Genomic DNA, 18010 nt, shown 5'->3' with positions numbered 1-18010 from the left:
AGGCAGAGAGAGAAGGCACAATGGACAAAGATGAAAAGTGGAAGAGATGAGTGTTGGATGCCGAGAAGAGAAAGTGGGAGAGAAGCAACAGTAGGCATTGCGAAGAAGAAGAGGGAGATGCGGCGATCGGCGATGGGAAGTAAGAAAGGATAGAGGATATGGAACTGCTGAAAATAATGAGAAGTTGCAGAGAAGGAGGCGATGCATGAGAGAAGAACTGGAGACAGATTTGGGAGGATGGGGATTGAATTTGAAATTTTGAAAATTAAATAAGGGTAAAATTGTAAAAATTTAGTGTCTCACAAGTTATGTCTAAGTGTCTCAACTATTTGGAGGTACACAAATTTAGGCTTATAAAAGTAGCTTATAAAAGTTAACTTTTAAAAGATAGCTTTTTAAAAATTGTACTATTTTTGTTTGGTAAATCAAATCAAAAATAGTTTTTAATAAACACAAGCAACATTAATTGCGTTTAGTAAAATATTTTTTAAAAATTAAAAATACTATAATAGACATAACTGTAAGTATTAAATTTGAAAATGAGTTAATATATGAGATTATATTAGATTTTTAAATTTTGAAAAGCATAAGCCAATTTTAAAAAACTCTATCTTAAGTGCTTTCAAAAGTATCCTGATCTTTTAAAAACTGCAAGTACAAGTACATGGTGTTTTTGATTTACCAAACACAAAATAAGGAGTTTGAGCTTTTAAAAAACACAAACACCTTTTCCAAAAATTTTACCAAACCAAATTTTAATGTCTCTGATGTCCTTTCATATCTTCCGTGTTCATAAAAAAATTGCGTTTCAGTAAATTAAAGAGACGTGTGTCACGGTATCTATGTCTCTTTGAATAACAACCAAATGCTACCTAAGTTTCTCTGTGCTATCCAAGAAGCTTTGTCCAATCCATATAAGGTCCAAATATATAATAACTAATTTAGTAAATTATTAGTGTATATGTAGCAGTTTTGAGAAAATATTCACATGACATAACTTAATTTGAGGTTCGAATAGTTAAAAGCTACATAGAATACAGAGCGAAGACAAAATAAAGAAAAAAGGAAAACAAAAAAAGCAAAAAAAAGAGATCCACTATGATGTTTTATACTCTTTTAATATTTCTATTTTTTTCTCTCTGTATGTGAGTAAAAACCTAGTTAAAAATGTAAAAGGCTAAACTTCAGATTTTATTTATCAAATTAACAATAGAAAATGTGTTACAAATATCTGTGACTTATTGCCTTCACTTCTTTATTTTTTTCAAATTATTAATAGATGTACAATAATAGATATTACACTCACTGATATATTAACGGTACAAAAAAAAAACACTTACATTTATGAATGAAACTTTAAATTTTAATAAGAGAAACTAAGTCTAGTAGTACATCAACATAACAAATACAAATATACCTTTTCAAAAAAATAAAAAATAGAAATATGAAAATACGTGCTTCAAGATGTATGAAAATAGGTAGAAATTCAGGTGCAGTCGATTTCACGTGAAGTTGATAATTGTGAGTCGTTAGATGATTTGACTGATTTGACTAAATTTTCATCTAACAGCTCTCACCTATTAATTTCACCTAAAATCGACTGCACTTGAGTTTTCACCATGAAAATATCTATCTATCTATCTATCTATCGTTTTTGAAAGTTAAAGAGCTTGATTGCAACAGAAAAAATGAGTGCAAATAAGACTGCAAATCCAGAAACCATAATTGCACAAACTCCTATAAAATCATGCTTGAAGCCATAATAACTTCTTATGAAGTCTTGCACTGAAACATGTTCTGATTCCATTACATGAGTTATGTCTCCAAATTGTGATGCAACCAATCCATATAAGGTCCATGACACAGGACATACCCAATAGTACCACTTCCACCACACTGGCATCCTCTGAAATTAAAATAATTAAAAAAAAAAAACAGAACAACAAGTATCATTATACCCATGAATACATGATTGAATTCATTTATATATAGATACTCTGTTTTAGGAGTTATTTGTCAAGGTACAAACATTTTAGAGTTTGTGATATCTGTTTATTTGCTTTTAATATTAAGCTAGTAGTGATAAAATAAGATTTGTAATTTGATTATGATAATAAAATAACCATTAATTATCATAAATTTAGGATTTAAAATTTATATATTTTTTAGGTTAAATTATATGGTTCGTCTTTACACTTTTAGTGAAATTACAAATTGGTCCCTACATTTTAAAAGTTTGTAATTGAGTTCTTAAAGAGAATTAAAATTTGCAATTTAGTCTCCATCGTTTAAAAAGTATTTGATTAACGGAATATTCTCAGCATATTCTCTAAATTGCAAATTTTTATTCTCTTTAGGAATTCAATTACAAACTTTTAAAGTGTAAGGACCAATTTACAATCTCACTAAAAATGTAGGACCAACTATGTAATTTAACCTTTTTTTATTAGACTTCTTTTGTTTTGTTTAAATCTTAAACAATACGCTAAATATCCTGTAAAATTAGATTTTTGATTCTTTATTTCTCTTTTTTTTTTAGTTTGAAGAATAGATTCTTTTTTATTTTTAAATTATTTTCTTTTCATTTTAGAAGAATTAAGGTAATAAGAGTCGAATCCAAAACTTTTTAATTATATAAGCTTTGATATTATAGTATGAAATTATTTATTTCAAAAGTTGAAGCAAATAAATAAAGTTACAATAATAATTATATATCTAATGAATAGAAAAAATTTAGTGCATTATCAATATTACTTTGACATTTTTTCTTACAAAGATATTTAATAATTTTATAACGATTTAAAAAAAGAGTTAATTTATTAATCCATTGGAATATTAGAAATACTTACTGTATGAGGAATGACAAATCCTGAAAAGATGTTCCAAATTCCATAAAAAGCAGCAGCCACAATGGAACCAATATGGTGATTTGGTGTTGCTGCCACAGCCATCATTCCATAGAAGGTGAAGTAGCAAAATGTGAAATACATAAAAAATAAATACCAAAAGAATTTCTTCACATTCCACTCGAATCCAATCATGGCATAAACTATCACACCATATGTTATAGCTTGGGCAAAAATATAAGGTAGCTCTATCATAACCTGTCACAAAATGGAATATAATCACATACACATGATTATGATTAGATAAATAATGTTAACACAGACGCATAATAATAATTCATTTAAGTTTTGGTACATACTAGTTCACTCTTCTTTTAAAGTTGTAGTTATTTGTTATTTTTCTTTCCAAACCATGATAAAAAATAAGGGATTTGGATCTTCTAAAGTTTGAATTTCACTTTAAAGAGTAAAATGTGATCTTCTACCCTTAAATGGTTTTTCTTTCATATTTATTCTTTGTCCCACCTATAAAATCAATGATGAGAGATCACACTTTATTCTCTAAAGTAAAATTCAAACTTTAGAGGATCCAAATCAAAAAATAAGTGTCTTTTCTTGGTACCTTTATAAAACTAGGATATGAGTAGTGCCCATTAGTTATTTCTAACTAAAAAGTCAATCATGCCTCACTAATTTTAAATTTTTAAATATTTTTAAATTATTCTTAAAATTCATAATATTATAAAATAATTACTGATATGAAATTATCTTTACGTAAAAATAATAATTAAAAATCATTAAATCATTAGATAACAGTTCAGTCAAATATATCAAACTAATTAACAATTTTTATTTATTATCTTTAGATAATGACAATATTATTATATGAATGATCACCTTATTAAATTATAGCAATTGAATATACAAAATATATCATTAACTAATTAAAAATCAGTCATATGAAATGTACATAAAAAAAAGTCATTGGTATAAAATATATACTTAAATATAAAATATATATTAAAAATATATAAAATAAAAAATACAAAAAAATCTCAAATAAAAAAAATTACGTATTCATATTTAATGTACTGATCATGTGAAAAAATTATATCATCATCTAATTGAATTCATACTTTTAAATAATTTTTGAAACAATCAATTTAAAAACTAGTTTTTTACTAATATGACAATACACCATTGAAAAATTCATGTAAAATCTTTTACAATATGTATGAAAATTGAGCTTTATATATACACATATGATGAAAATTCTAAGGATATTGTCTTAAGAAATGAGGATAACATTACCTGTGCAATTGCATAAGGTAAAGCAGAATACATTCCAGCAGCTCTTTCTCTATAAAAGACAGTTCTTTCAATTGCTACCACTGGTTGTACAGAAGCTGAATTCTGAATTCCTATGAACAAAACAGCAACATACATTGAACCCATGGCATTCGAAAGATCTTGGCTGCTTGAACTACAAGTCACCAAATAAATGAAATTACTCTCCAATAATATTTGTTTTAGAAAAAAATAATAATAAGATTAACAAAAATACTATTTACAATTGAAATCAGTCTAATATATATTTTGTATTTTAATATGTATTCTATATTAATAACTAATTTTAGTGTACATCTAACATAGTTGTAAAATTAAAGTACTAAAGTTTAATATTTCTTTGTATTTGACTTACTATTTGTCTCCGAGATTCCAAAATATTGTCCCAAAGATCAAGGATATGAACATGGTGGTAAAAAACCGAACCGCCGTGTACGGCGGATTGCGCCAATACGACCAATGTTGTTTCCATAAGCAAGCTAGGCATTGAACCAGAAACGGTTGCGAATATTGAGTTTGAAAATATAGATCCTTTGAAGCAGGGGCAGGGTTTCCCAATTCTGCTATGAGGTTCTTATTCCTCCTGAATCATCAACAATGTATAATAATACAGTAATGTTAGAAAAACAAAAAAAAAATTGAATTTGTCTTATTTAGTCTTCATTAATTTATAATAATTAATAAATATTAAATAAGACAAATTTTGGTTATTTTTTGCTAATTTATTTTTAATACCAAATATTTTCGATAATAATAATGCTAAGCATTTTTCATAATTTTGATTTCTCTTTATTTATTTATGGAAAAAAAAGTTCATGCTTACCTGTACAAATCAGAATTTCTGTATCTCTCATGAAAATCAACACCTAGATTTAGCTCTTGTGCTGGAGTTGTAACTTCTAACATCCAAGTTGCTGGGTTATAACCATCTTTGATTTTACTAACACCATCAATGCTCTAGACAATGGAAAAATATTAGAACAAAAGATGTTTTTAGAATCAAGAATTGTGCACATAATTAATTCTAAAATATTAGTGAATTTAAGTTGCATCATCACACCTCAAAATACTTGATCAATTGACTTGAATGACGACCCAACGGTCCAGCATAGATTTCTTGTCCTCCACGCTTTAATAGGAATAACTAACATGACGGATAAAATAGTTAAATATAATATATTTAACTAAACTACTTAACATAACACGTGTTTACATTTTATCCATTATTTTTATATGAAAATATTTTTATGCGAGCAAGCAATCACGGTATAAATATATTATTTATACCTCATCGAAAGCTTCAAATATGTCGATGCTTGGTTGATGGATGGTGCAAACAACTGTTCTTCCGGTGTCAACTGTATTCCTGACTGTCCTCATAACGATGGCGGCGGCTCTAGCATCTAAACCGGAAGTGGGCTCATCCATGAAAATTATGGATGGATTAGCCACTAATTCAACCGCTATAGTTAATCTCTTGCGTTGTTCAGTTGAGAGTCCATTTACTCCAGCCAATCCAACTAGTGAGTTCCTCAACAAGTTCAACTCCACAAGCTCCATGACTTCCTCAATAAACATCTACAACCATTTCACAGATAAAAAAAATACAATCCATCAATCTCTAATTTCACAACGTCCATTTGTCATCATTTGTAAAGTTACTTAAACTTTGATTTTTTTTTAAACAAAAAGATATTAAGTAAGTAAAAAACGTAGGATTAATAATTAAAATAATTCCTAAAGTATTAAGCATACATCAATTTGGTAGTCTAAAGTTCAAATGTCTTAAATTGATTCCTGGAAAATACAACTATGAATCAGAGGCTTGGTCCTCCATCAGATAGACATTGACACATGTCATAATCATTTTGCTACATATTATCTAATTAGTAGTCGGAATGAAAAAGACATATATAGTAGAATCGTAATTATAGAATATGATCTTAATTGAAATGTATATATCTGTCTCATGCACTATGGGATGGTGAAAAAATATATATTTTACACTCCAAAAAATTTATAATTGAAAATACTATTGTTTCTGATACAGAAATTTCTATTCGCTGTTGTATTTTTTAAGAATTAATTTGAAGCGTTTGATTTTTTGGAGAATCAAATTGACGAATATATTATCTTTCAAGGACTATTATTAACTCAAAAATCATAGGTACATACCTTTCTTGTATCGGAATCAACTTCGATGGGTAAACGAAGCCATGCTGAGTAGAGTAAGGATTCATAGACAGTAACATGAGGAGAGTGGATATCAGTTTGCTCACAATAACCCGAAATTCTAGCAAATGTTTCTTGCTTCTTAGGGTATCCTGAAATTTTTATGCTTCCGTCGATATATCCACCGGTTTTCCGACCGGCGAGAACATCCATCAAAGTAGTTTTTCCGGCTCCACTTACACCCATCAAAGCTGTGAGAACACCAGGCCTAAATGCACCACTAACACCTTTAAGAAGCACTAACCTATCTTCTACCACACCTTGATTCTTCATTTCCTGCCAATTAAAATTTGAAGACTTAGGGCTTATTTTTTTATCTAGAGTACTCAAAAAACAACTTGCAATCAAAAGCTTATTCGAGATTATTGTGATTGAAAAAACAAAATCTTTCAAAACTCAAAGGGTGATTATATTTTTTTGGGGCAAATTGTCAACAAAGCGAGATTATATTTATTTTTTGGAGCTAAAGGACTACAGTTGGGAACCACGGGAGAGTGGTTTTGTGGCGGTTTAAATTTGTCGCAAATAGTAAAAAAAACCGTCGCTAATATTCGCATCTATTTGTTGTATAGCATATGATTTTATTTTTAGAGAACTAATTAATTTAATTGGTGGTGTAGTAAAAAACCAGAAAAAATATTTATTTGATCCAATACAATATTAACCAACCTTGCCTTAACAACATTGTTTAGAAGCCAATTTTTAATTACAAATTTGAAAATCACTTATTACCTGAGGCATATCAACGGAGTATACAACCTGGTCAAAGGTAATAGAATGTGGCTCAAAAGGAAGAACCATGCCTTTTTTCTTCCCATTATTGCTGCTTTTGCTTGAAGCACTAACTCTTGTTGAACTTTCTACAAGGCAATTCAAAAGTTTATTGTCAACATTTAAACTTGGATTATGTATTTCTAATCAAACTTTTATAGTTAAAATTTTGGTCTAACTACATCTGTGTCATTTTAGAGCTTTAGTGTAGTATTAATAAATTCTTTTCATGGTTATCTTTTAAAAATTATGTAAATTTAATTATTTATCTATTAATTAATATGCATGTTAAACCTTAAAAAAATAACCTTTGTGGACAAAGGGATTAATTTAAATAAGATAGATACCTATGCGTGGTAATTGAACTTCTTGAGCTATGCCATTACTTGTTTTGCCTTCAGGCTCATCAATTATTGTTGCTTGTTGCTTCTCAAATGCTGGTCCAAAAAAACAAAAAGAAACATATATACATGTTAATAGAAACATCACTCTAATTAAAAATCTTAAACAAACGCTAATGCTTGAAGATAATAATCTAAAATTATCTTATTTAACTTAATATTTATAATTATATATTTATTATATTTAATATTACTTAATTATTTTTCCATTAATTAAAGAATACAAAATAAAATAATTTTAATTTATTTTGAGTTGGATTTCCATGGTTTTTCAAACATTAATTATATAAAAAAGGATAAAGTATACTTTTTGTCCCTAAAATTTGACAAAAGTTTTAAAAATACCCTTAAGTTTTATTTTGTTTTAATTTTGTCCCAAAAGTTTTCGATTTGCATCAAATATGCCTTCGACGGCTAAATTTTCAAAAAAATTTAAGTCTAATCTAACAATAATGCATGAAAATTATACTTGATTTGCTTGTATTGAGAGTTGTTTTTATGAAATTATTGTTGAATTGGTCTTAAATTTTTTGAAAAATTAACCGTCAGGAATATATTTGATGTAAATAAAAATTTTTTGGGACAAAATTGAAATAAAATAAAATTTAGAGATATTTTTAAAACTTTTGTCAAACTTCAGAAACAAAAAATATAATTTACCCTAAAAAAAATTAAGGGTTATGATACTCACAATTGAGATATGTAAGAGCCAGGGTGTATACAATGTTGAAAATGAATGCAAATCCAATTAATGCCCCAACTCCAATCCAATACCAATAAGCTTTTGTGAAGAATCCACGAGCCTCTAGTGATTGAACTCCAAGGGTCTTGTTTGAGTTAGGGGTGAACTATATATAATTGAAGAGAAAATGATGATGAATTAGGCATCAAATTAAATTCATTATTTCTAAACTAATAGTATTATTAGTAGTAGATAGTTTACAATAGTAGGTCAAGAGATCATGATCATCACCTTGTTCCAACTATTTCCAAGGAATTCATTAACCACTATAGCATTTTGAGCATACATCATTGGTGAAATCCAAAAACCCCAAATCCACCCGTCATTGATGTCCTCTGTTAAATTACTCAAACAAATCAATGAATCATCAATATCAAATTGACCTTATGATATGATACAATATAGAATGAATATTGGAATACACTTATTTTAAAAATTTGTTAAAAACGGGTGTGCGACATATTGACATGAATATATGTAAAGGTGAATTATACGATAAAGATGTAAGTTTACAGATCTTTCTTTTTATGGGATGAAAGAGAGACTGAAAAAGGTAGGATCCACACTTTGAATAACAATAAAATAATTAAAAATAACTATAAAAGGAATTTATTTTTTCTCTCTATACCACTTCAATATGTATAGTAGAGTGCTCCGTATATAAAATATTATAAATTATAATTGTTTAAAATAATTATAATAGTTCTTATTATCTCGATATGTCAGATAATTTCTTCTGCCAAAAATAAATATTAATGATAAATATTACTTTAAAGCTTGTTCCAAAAGTATATATAAGTCAAGAATTTACGCTTAAATGAAATAAATTAGTACAATATTCTTTTAATCTTAGGTCTATTTAAATCCTTTTACTCAAATTAAGTCATTATTATTTTAAAATTCAATTTTTTATTTATACTTTTATAATATAATATATGACCCCATATACTTCTTGTACCCTAACTTTTTAAGTATATATGAAACAAATTTTTAATCAGTTAATATGTATGTATTAGTCAATGTCTTTTTAGTAATTATTTTTTAATCAGTTAATTTTAATGTACTAACAGTGGTCGTCCGATTATATTTTTTATTTTTAGATAACCATTATATTGTCAATGTAAAAACAATTATTTTTATTGATGCGATATTATGTAATTAGATGTAAGTATAAAATTATCTTAAACTTACATTCTATCAAAATTAAATTCAAAAAATAAGGTCAAAAAGTTAATAAATATGTAAAACTAAACTTACTTCTTGAAAGAACAAAGCCGCCCAATACAAAAACAGCAAGAAGTGCAAATGATCCAAATGTGTTAGCGACGATTAGATTCCTGCCTATTGCGGCGATTGCTCGGAATAAACTAGAAGCCATTTGGCTTGCCAGAAATAACACCAGGTATTGCTTCAAGAATCTGCATAAACAACATAATGAAGCCTCATCACACCATAACTTACACTACACTATAGCTACAAAGCAAATAAGAACAAAAAAAAAAAAGTGTTTGGAACGAGAGACAAGAAAAACGAGAAAAAGTTAGATAAAATGTGTGTAAATACAGAAATATTTATCTCTGTTTCAACATATTATTATCAGACTATTAAGTAGCATTTGAAAGAGAAACAGAAATTGAAAGATTGAAACTGAAAGACAGAAATTAAGAGACAGAAACTAAAATGAATCTTAGTATTGTATTTGCTGTAAAGTGGGAAATAGAGACTCGGATAAAAATAAAGCTCTAATTTAATTTGCAAAAAGGATAAAGTTGGAATTAATTAATTGAAATGGAGGTATTTTAACTATAAAATATTATTAAAATTTCAGTTTTTGTCCCAAAAAATTTCAGTCCATGTATCCTTATTTTTTGGAGGTACTGAAATACTGAAATTTTGGAGACGTAGACTAACATTTTATTACCAATCTTTGCACCAACAAACATGACATTGAATTTCAGTCTCTCGGTCTCCATCTCAATACCTCAAAATAAATGCTACCTTACTGTTATTCAACATTGATCAACACGTGGCGGAACTAGGTTAAATTTTGGAAGGAATTAAATTTAAAATTATATCATAATAAAAAAATTAAAATTAAAATTTCAAAGAAATTAAACTAAAATTTGTATATAATTATTTATATAAAAAAATGAAGTTTGGGAGATCATTACCTCCTTTCTTTTTATAAGCTGAATCTACTATAAAAAATATCGTTAAAATCAATAAAAATAAGGAAAATTTTTTATGAACAGTAAAATAAAAAATATATGTATTATACAAGATAAATAATTTTTGGTGAATTTTTTATTAAAATTTCACTTTTCACCGTAGTATTCTCTAAATAATAATGCTCACTTTAATGACATTTTTTACCTCCAAATATTTGGATCATATCCAATGACATAATATGTGAGAATTATCCAATCAGCAACTTCCAAAAGTGAAATTGGGATCTTAAGGATCCAATTAGGTATAGCATATGCCCATGAAGGATAGAATAGATGATCCCTTTGCTTGTAGTACACAGGAAGCTTTGCAATGGTCATTGAAATCTCAGCCATTCCATTGAACATAACCATTACTACTGAGAAAAACAGAGCACCGGAATAAACCATTCCATCAATAACTGATTCTCGATGCATCTTAGTTCTTAGGAACAGTGTCATTTCAATTATGGCAATCAGAGTAAGCTGCCAAAAAATAAAAACAGAACAAAGAGTTAACATGAATGCCATATAATCATATATAAAATTAATGAATTTTATTTGGATCAAAATATCAAATGCTAGTGTGCAACATATTCATTGCTATTATAAGATAACACATATTACAATCTTTTCTTAAATTATACTTATTACAAAAAATTTATATACTATTGTCAAAAGAATTTAATATTGATGCACTGTCAGTAAAAAATAATTTTACATATATATTTAATTACGTAACATCTACATCAATAAAAATTATTTTTATTAATTATGTAAATATATAATTATTTAAAAAGACAGATATAATTGTATAATTGTATAAAACAATTTACGTAAAAAATTATTAATAAGTGCTAACACTACACCATCAGGAGTAGACACTAGACAGCGACAATTTTGGAAGGAATATATAACTACTGCTATTAGATTCGCTGCTATTCGCCGCTTCAACCGCCACAAAACTAACAGAGTGGCAATTTCAAAAACTGCCACTAAGCTATTTGCCACCTCCCTTATAGTGTATAGTAAAACCAAACATTTTAACATTAAAAAAAAGTGAAATCCTAAAAGTATTGATTCATTCATATAAAGTAAAGAGAAGTGATCACCTGGAATAACTTGAAGATGTAAACAAAAGAGTTCCTTTTCATAAGCAAATATTCTCTTGAAAAATTAGCCTTTAACAACTCCTTCTTGCTGATGCCATACTTGTTAGTTGTCAATGCAGCTGGGTGATTCAAAGACTTGTCAAATGGAGTTGCAAGCTCATCCCCCATTCTTCTGCCCACGTGGAACGACTGAAACGCTTCTACGAATTCAGTAACGGTTATGAATCTGTAAGGTTGATCTTTGCGTGCCCAATATTGCTCTTGATCCTTTTTAGAAGTTACCTATAACAAATGATATATAACTTAGATATATAAAGACTTCTTGCTAATTATTTCATAAACAGAAGGTGAAAATTCATGTACAGTTGACTTCACATGAAGTTGATAGCTGAGAATCGTTAGATGGTTTAACTGATTTGACTAAATTTTCATCTAATGACTCTCAGATCTCAACTTCACGTGAAGTCGACTGTACCTGAGTTTTTGCCAACCAAAATAGATAATTCGTTTGGCTTACTTCTTGAAGGAAATCAGCAACAGCTTTCCTCTCAGGGCACTTGAAACCCACATACTCAAAAAAATCAAGAACATGTTCACGGGGTCCTTGGTACACAATTTCACCATCAGAGATCAAAACAATGTCATCAAAAAGTTCGTAAGTCTCCGGTGCCGGTTGTAGCAACGAGATCAACGCAGTTCCGTTAAGAATGTGAACATATTGCTTTAAAGAATTCACAATCTGAAAAGTTGTGGAACTATCTAAACCAGTTGAGATTTCATCCATAAACAGAGCATTTGTTGGTCCAACTAGCATTTCTCCTGTCGTAACTCGTTTTCGTTGTCCTCCCGATATACCGCGCAACATCTCGTTCCCTACAATTGTATCGGCACAAATATCCAAACCCAAAATCTGCATTCATAACCTTGTAGTTAACACTTTCTAGTATTTAATTGTTAAAAAAAAAAGTTATGATAGATAATCAATAATTTTTTTGAACAATATAAACAATGAATCTTAAAATTGGTCCAATTCAAGTAAAACACACTACACTCTAAATTATTCACCCAATTCTTAATATTAGAATAATCATCCGCACACCTAGTGAATTCAACATCCGATATATCCATTGTTCACATTATTTAATATTTTTATTATCTATATATACTTTTTCAAAAAAAAATTCTATTCGAACGTTAAAATCATTTACTAAAATCAACATCAATATATTTGTGTATAACTACGTATGTATAGTTCAATTTATTTTTAATATGTAATTGTATTTCAATATGTATTTTATATTGGTGACTACTTTTAGTATATACGTAACATGGTCGTAAAAAAATATTAATGTCAAAACATAGATAAAAAAAAAAAGTAAAAAGTAAAATTTTATTTACTTTTTTCTTTTTAAATTGGTAAAAAAATATATATATAAAACCAAAGAAACACTTATTTCTAGTGTTATTACCTTTAGTACATAATCTGTTACCAAGCTTGCTTCTTGTCCTCCGGTTGCAGTTGCCTAGTTTATTAGAAGAACCAAATGCCAAATATATGTTATATCCATTATATTAATTTCATATAAAAGCTTCTTTTTATTTAATATATAGATTCTTTCTTACCTTCATGTAAACATCAATATCAACATCAGGTTTAATCTTTGCTTCTTTCTCTCTTCTAGACAACTCAGATAGCAAGTCTATCAAATGTGGATCACAAAAAGTTACAACCAATTATATATTATTTTTTAACCACAAATACAAAGATATTAAAAAATAAAAATATATTTAGAGAATGACATGAAAAAAAGAAAAATAATAAAATGTTTTTATTTTGAATAAAATTTGTCCTTTTTCTTTTTTCCCTAAAAATCGGAGATAGTAAAATAAAAATAAAAATATTTTTTTTAAATCTTAATTTCGTTTTTTTAGTGAACACAAGTTAAAAAATTAATGTGATGAAGAAACAAAAATCGTGTTACAAATTAAAATTAACTAACCATAACGTGATCCAACTCCTTGGCACCTTGCTGAAAAAGTCAACGTTTCTCTAACAGTCATTTCTCCAATATGAACATCATGTTGACTAATATATGCAGCAGTTCTTTGAGGTACAAACTCATTCATTTCATGTCCATTATAACTCACTTTTCCAGATACCTTTAGACCAAATATAATAATAGGCATCCAAATTAGATGGGAAAAATTAATTAATCAAAATATTACTTTTCTTATATATACCATGTTTAACTAAACCCTTTAATACAAAGGGTTTTGGTTTTGGAGCATTAGTGCTTAATAAAGAATTTAGTCCATACAATAATTACTAGGAAATTAAAGCATGAATTGATTTCGACTATGTTACATACTTACATGTATACCAAAATCAACCACCAGCATAAAATACATGTTGAAATACAAATATACATTAAAGATAAATTAAATTATAAATGTATTTATATATAAATATATTGATGATTGATTTTAGTGACTGATTTTGACATACAAATAGTATTTTTAAATTTATTTAGATAGTTTAATTTATTTACTAGAAAAAACAACTAGGTCTTGTCCAATTAGTTGGGACTACATGAATCCAACAATGTTCATATGAATTTATTAATCCCTTCTAAATAAATTAAATTTCTTAAAACTGAACATATATATAGTACTTCTCCAATAATTCAATGCATGTAATGGAGAACAAAATGATAAGATGCTTGTATTTTTATTTTTAAAAAATTATAAAAAATAGAAAAATAAAATTTTATGTTTTTTTTTATATTATCTTTTTTTTATAAAATTTTAAAAATAAAAAATATTAAAAAATAAAAATATAAACTAAACACACTCTTAATTTTTACCTTGAGACTTGGATCAAGTTTTCCTGATAAAGCTAGAAGTAGAGTGGTTTTTCCAGAACTTGGAGGACCAAGAAGTAATGTCATCCTACGAGGTTTAATTATTCCACTAACATCTTTGAGGATAGTCAATTGTTTCTTTTTGCTTGGGAGAATGTGGAAAAAAGTCAAAACACTCTACAACACACAAGTGATAATTATTAAAGATTAATGTGTGACTAATTTCTTAACAAAAGAAGCACTTAAGAAAATAATTAATTAAATAAAAAACAACATTAATTAATCTTCCTAAGAAGTCTTACCTCAACTAGATTAGTAGCAAAGTTTATGAAAGTAGGCATTGCTCTACTCCCCACATAAGCTTCAGCCTCAACATTTAGGTGCTCAAATCGAACTTCAATTGTTGGAATGTCAATTCCAACTCTAAAATAAATAATGCATATAACAATCAAAGAAAAAAAATTATGAAAAAAGAAAAGGGGAGAGAGGATATAGTCAACAAAAAAAGGGAGAATTAATATAACATCAAGAGATAATTACTTAGTATATATGCAAATATCTTTTTATTAATTCATTTCATAATTTTTAAAAACTAAATAGTGGCAGTTTGTGTCCATCACAAAACAGCAAGAAAATCCTGTTTGAGTATAAAGTGGCGGTTTAAATTCGCTGCCATACAATTTGAGGCAAAATATCTTAACAATGGCAGTTACATCAACGACTTCTAAAAATTGCCGCAATAATTAATTCCTGTACGCTAAAGATGGGTTGAGAAATCACTGGAGATTGGTTTTGCGACAATTTATAACTGCCGCAAATAACAAAAAACCACCGCTATTATCTGTGTCTGTTGTAGTGTGATAATCATAATTTTTAGCGTAAAAATTAAACCATATTTAGTATGGTGAATGATAGAGAAAATTATAGATAAAGAAATAAGAAAAAATAACTAATAATTAAATATTTTTTTATTCTGATTAATATATATCTTTTTTGTATATTTTTTATTTTTAATAATAAAAATTGTTGATAAAAAGCAAAAGAAGATAAATGTTTGTCTTTTGCATTTAAAAAAATGTACAGAAAACGTACAAAAAATTGTGCAAATATTATTTCTAATAAATTTAATAGTAAAACAAAATAATAATCATGATGAAAGAAAATGCAAAGAGGAAAAATAAGACTAATTTACACCTCCCATGCATATTAATTTAGAGCACCAAATTGAATACATACCCAAAAGGAATTAGCCATCTTTCAGTTAACTCCATTTAGAATATTCCTATTATCCTTTCCAATTAGTGAAAACAGGGGAAATTGGAAAAATTTTGTATGCAATAGTTTGAGAATCTAATTTTGATATATTGTCGATCTAAAGTAGTTTTACATAAATATTATTCAATTATATAATGTCATATTAGTAAAAATAATTACATTTCATATTAACTATGTGAATAATCATCCAAAAGAACGAATGTGATTATACGACTGTATAAAATATTTTACACTGCTAATGCATCAAAATTAAACTCATAGTTGATGTCCTTACAAAAATACTAGAACAAAAAAGAGTAGAGATTTTGCAAAATTACCTATCAATCCTTTCTCGGAGCTTCAACAAGAAGTTCTCATTATCCTCTTCAGCAACCTTGATCAATCTATCTAGAAGCTTCTGCCTATCTTGGAACCCAAGCTCAGTGATGTCAATCTCATTAGCCACACCTCTAGATGTGGTTAATAACCCTTTTCTCAAACGATTATATGTTGGTAACTTCTCAAGTGAAGCCCATTTAAGAGCTTCTTCATCATCTTCTTCTTCTTCTCTTTCATTTGAGAAAACCTCTTTGGCTGTTCTGTTTCTCCAAAGTGTTGAACTTCTTGTTCTTAAAGTATTGCTTGCTCTGTATATATCACTTCCTTCCATTGATTAATTACTATATTATTCAAACACAACAAACAACAAAGCTTGAAACTTTAGCTACAACCCACCAAAACCCAGAAGGCTTTTTTCATTATTCAAGTCCTAAAGGGAATTAAAATCAAACATTGAATAGGTGTCTAGAAAGGTTTGATGAGAAACACTCCAATATTGTTAATGTTATAAACAAAACTACAAAAGTGTTAACTAACTGATGATGACTCTAACGTGTAATTGCATGACTTATTAATTTTTTTGTTTCTAGTTACATGACGGTTGAGAAGAAAATTAAACAATTCAATTGTTGCCTAATTACTGTGTTGTGAGACCAATTTGGGATAATTAGTCGGCAAAAATGAATGCGAGTTATAAATACAAGAATTTATGAAATGGGTGATGTGAATTCTAAAGAATATTAAGAAACCTTTCGGCTAAGGTTTGATGAGGGAATTGCAATTGTGAAAGAAACCCGACTATTTGTGTCAGCAGGGGACCTCAGTCACAATCTTTCTTACGTGGCAAGAAATTAAAATTAAGAATTAGCCAGGAAGTCCAACCAACTTTTTGTTTTTGATATTGGAGTGGCAATAGTATTTTTAAAAAATATAAATTATTGGAGTGTTATTTTTAAATGTGAAACCGTTTAATTAGAGAGATAAAAATCAGACTGTCTGATTTGTTAGAGAGGTAGAAATTGAACTGTCCGATTTATGTTAAAAAAATTAAAAAATTTGAGGTACAAAAATTGGACTCTCTGATTTGTATACCTTTTGCAATTTTAAAAAATACAAAAAATTATAATGTTAGAATATATTACTTCTTTTATTTCTATACCCAAAAAAAGAGCCAAGTCTAACACCTTTAGCTCAATATCTTAATTCTATATTTTTTACCTATACTTTTAAATATTACTGATTAATTATTGAACAAAAACAATAAATTATAATAATTCTAGAATATTATCCCTTTTCAAATTAATAACTTAATGGACATATTATTTTGATATTAATTGTAATGTATTATTAATATAAAAAAGTTTACATAATTATTTAATTAAATTTATATATTTAAATTCATGTTTAAATATTAATATACAATTTGAAATATTAAAATTAAATTGTACAAATTTATTGAAATATTAAAATTAAATTCTATTATTTTTAATATAAAATTTATTTATAACAAATTTTTTTATCAAATTAAAATAATATCATCAATTTTAAAATGCATATTATTATCTTTCTTAAAATTAGTTAACTTATTTTTAATTTCGATCCTTATTTTAAAAGAAATAATTTTATGACAATAAGCGTAACCGAGAACATTCGAAGCAAGATTTCTTAATAATTTAATTGTATTCACATCATAACTATGATTTTTTTTTGTTAATAATTAACACCTTAAGGGAACATTTTAAATTTCAAAGTGCTTAACAGATTAATAAGTCTATTGAAAACTTTTAAAAAGAAATTATTAAGAATTAAAGTATTTTGCTCTTAAGAGACTACTTTAATAAAGAAATTAAAAATATCTTTTTTTAAAGACGTTCACACATATTATGTTATTATTAGATATT

General features: G+C 27.3%; 1 protein-coding gene across 1 annotated transcript; it reads right to left on the bottom strand.

Annotated features, from left to right (window-relative positions):
* Positions 1 to 1219: 1219 nt before the first annotated feature.
* On the bottom strand, positions 1220 to 16877 carry LOC112709812 (pleiotropic drug resistance protein 1). Its single transcript, XM_025761791.3, has 22 exons — positions 16109 to 16877; positions 14819 to 14939; positions 14520 to 14693; positions 13656 to 13815; positions 13279 to 13355; positions 13125 to 13178; positions 12173 to 12565; positions 11656 to 11937; positions 10713 to 11029; positions 9597 to 9757; positions 8571 to 8674; positions 8289 to 8445; positions 7544 to 7633; positions 7158 to 7285; positions 6369 to 6701; positions 5481 to 5771; positions 5254 to 5337; positions 5017 to 5150; positions 4549 to 4776; positions 4158 to 4329; positions 2850 to 3104; positions 1220 to 1906 (listed from the first exon to the last, which is right to left on the bottom strand). Exons 1-22 carry the CDS (start codon positions 16438 to 16440, stop codon positions 1646 to 1648), a joined length of 4308 nt encoding a protein of 1435 aa, XP_025617576.1. The 5' UTR covers positions 16441 to 16877; the 3' UTR covers positions 1220 to 1645.
* Between the last annotated feature and the right edge of the window lie 1133 nt (positions 16878 to 18010).

The sequence above is a fragment of the Arachis hypogaea genome, chromosome 9 (genome assembly GCF_003086295.3).
Source record: "Arachis hypogaea cultivar Tifrunner chromosome 9, arahy.Tifrunner.gnm2.J5K5, whole genome shotgun sequence".
Classification (NCBI taxonomy): domain Eukaryota; kingdom Viridiplantae; phylum Streptophyta; class Magnoliopsida; order Fabales; family Fabaceae; genus Arachis; species Arachis hypogaea.
The sequence above is the reverse complement of the archived record's forward strand: the minus strand, read 5'-3'. Positions and strand labels throughout refer to the sequence as shown.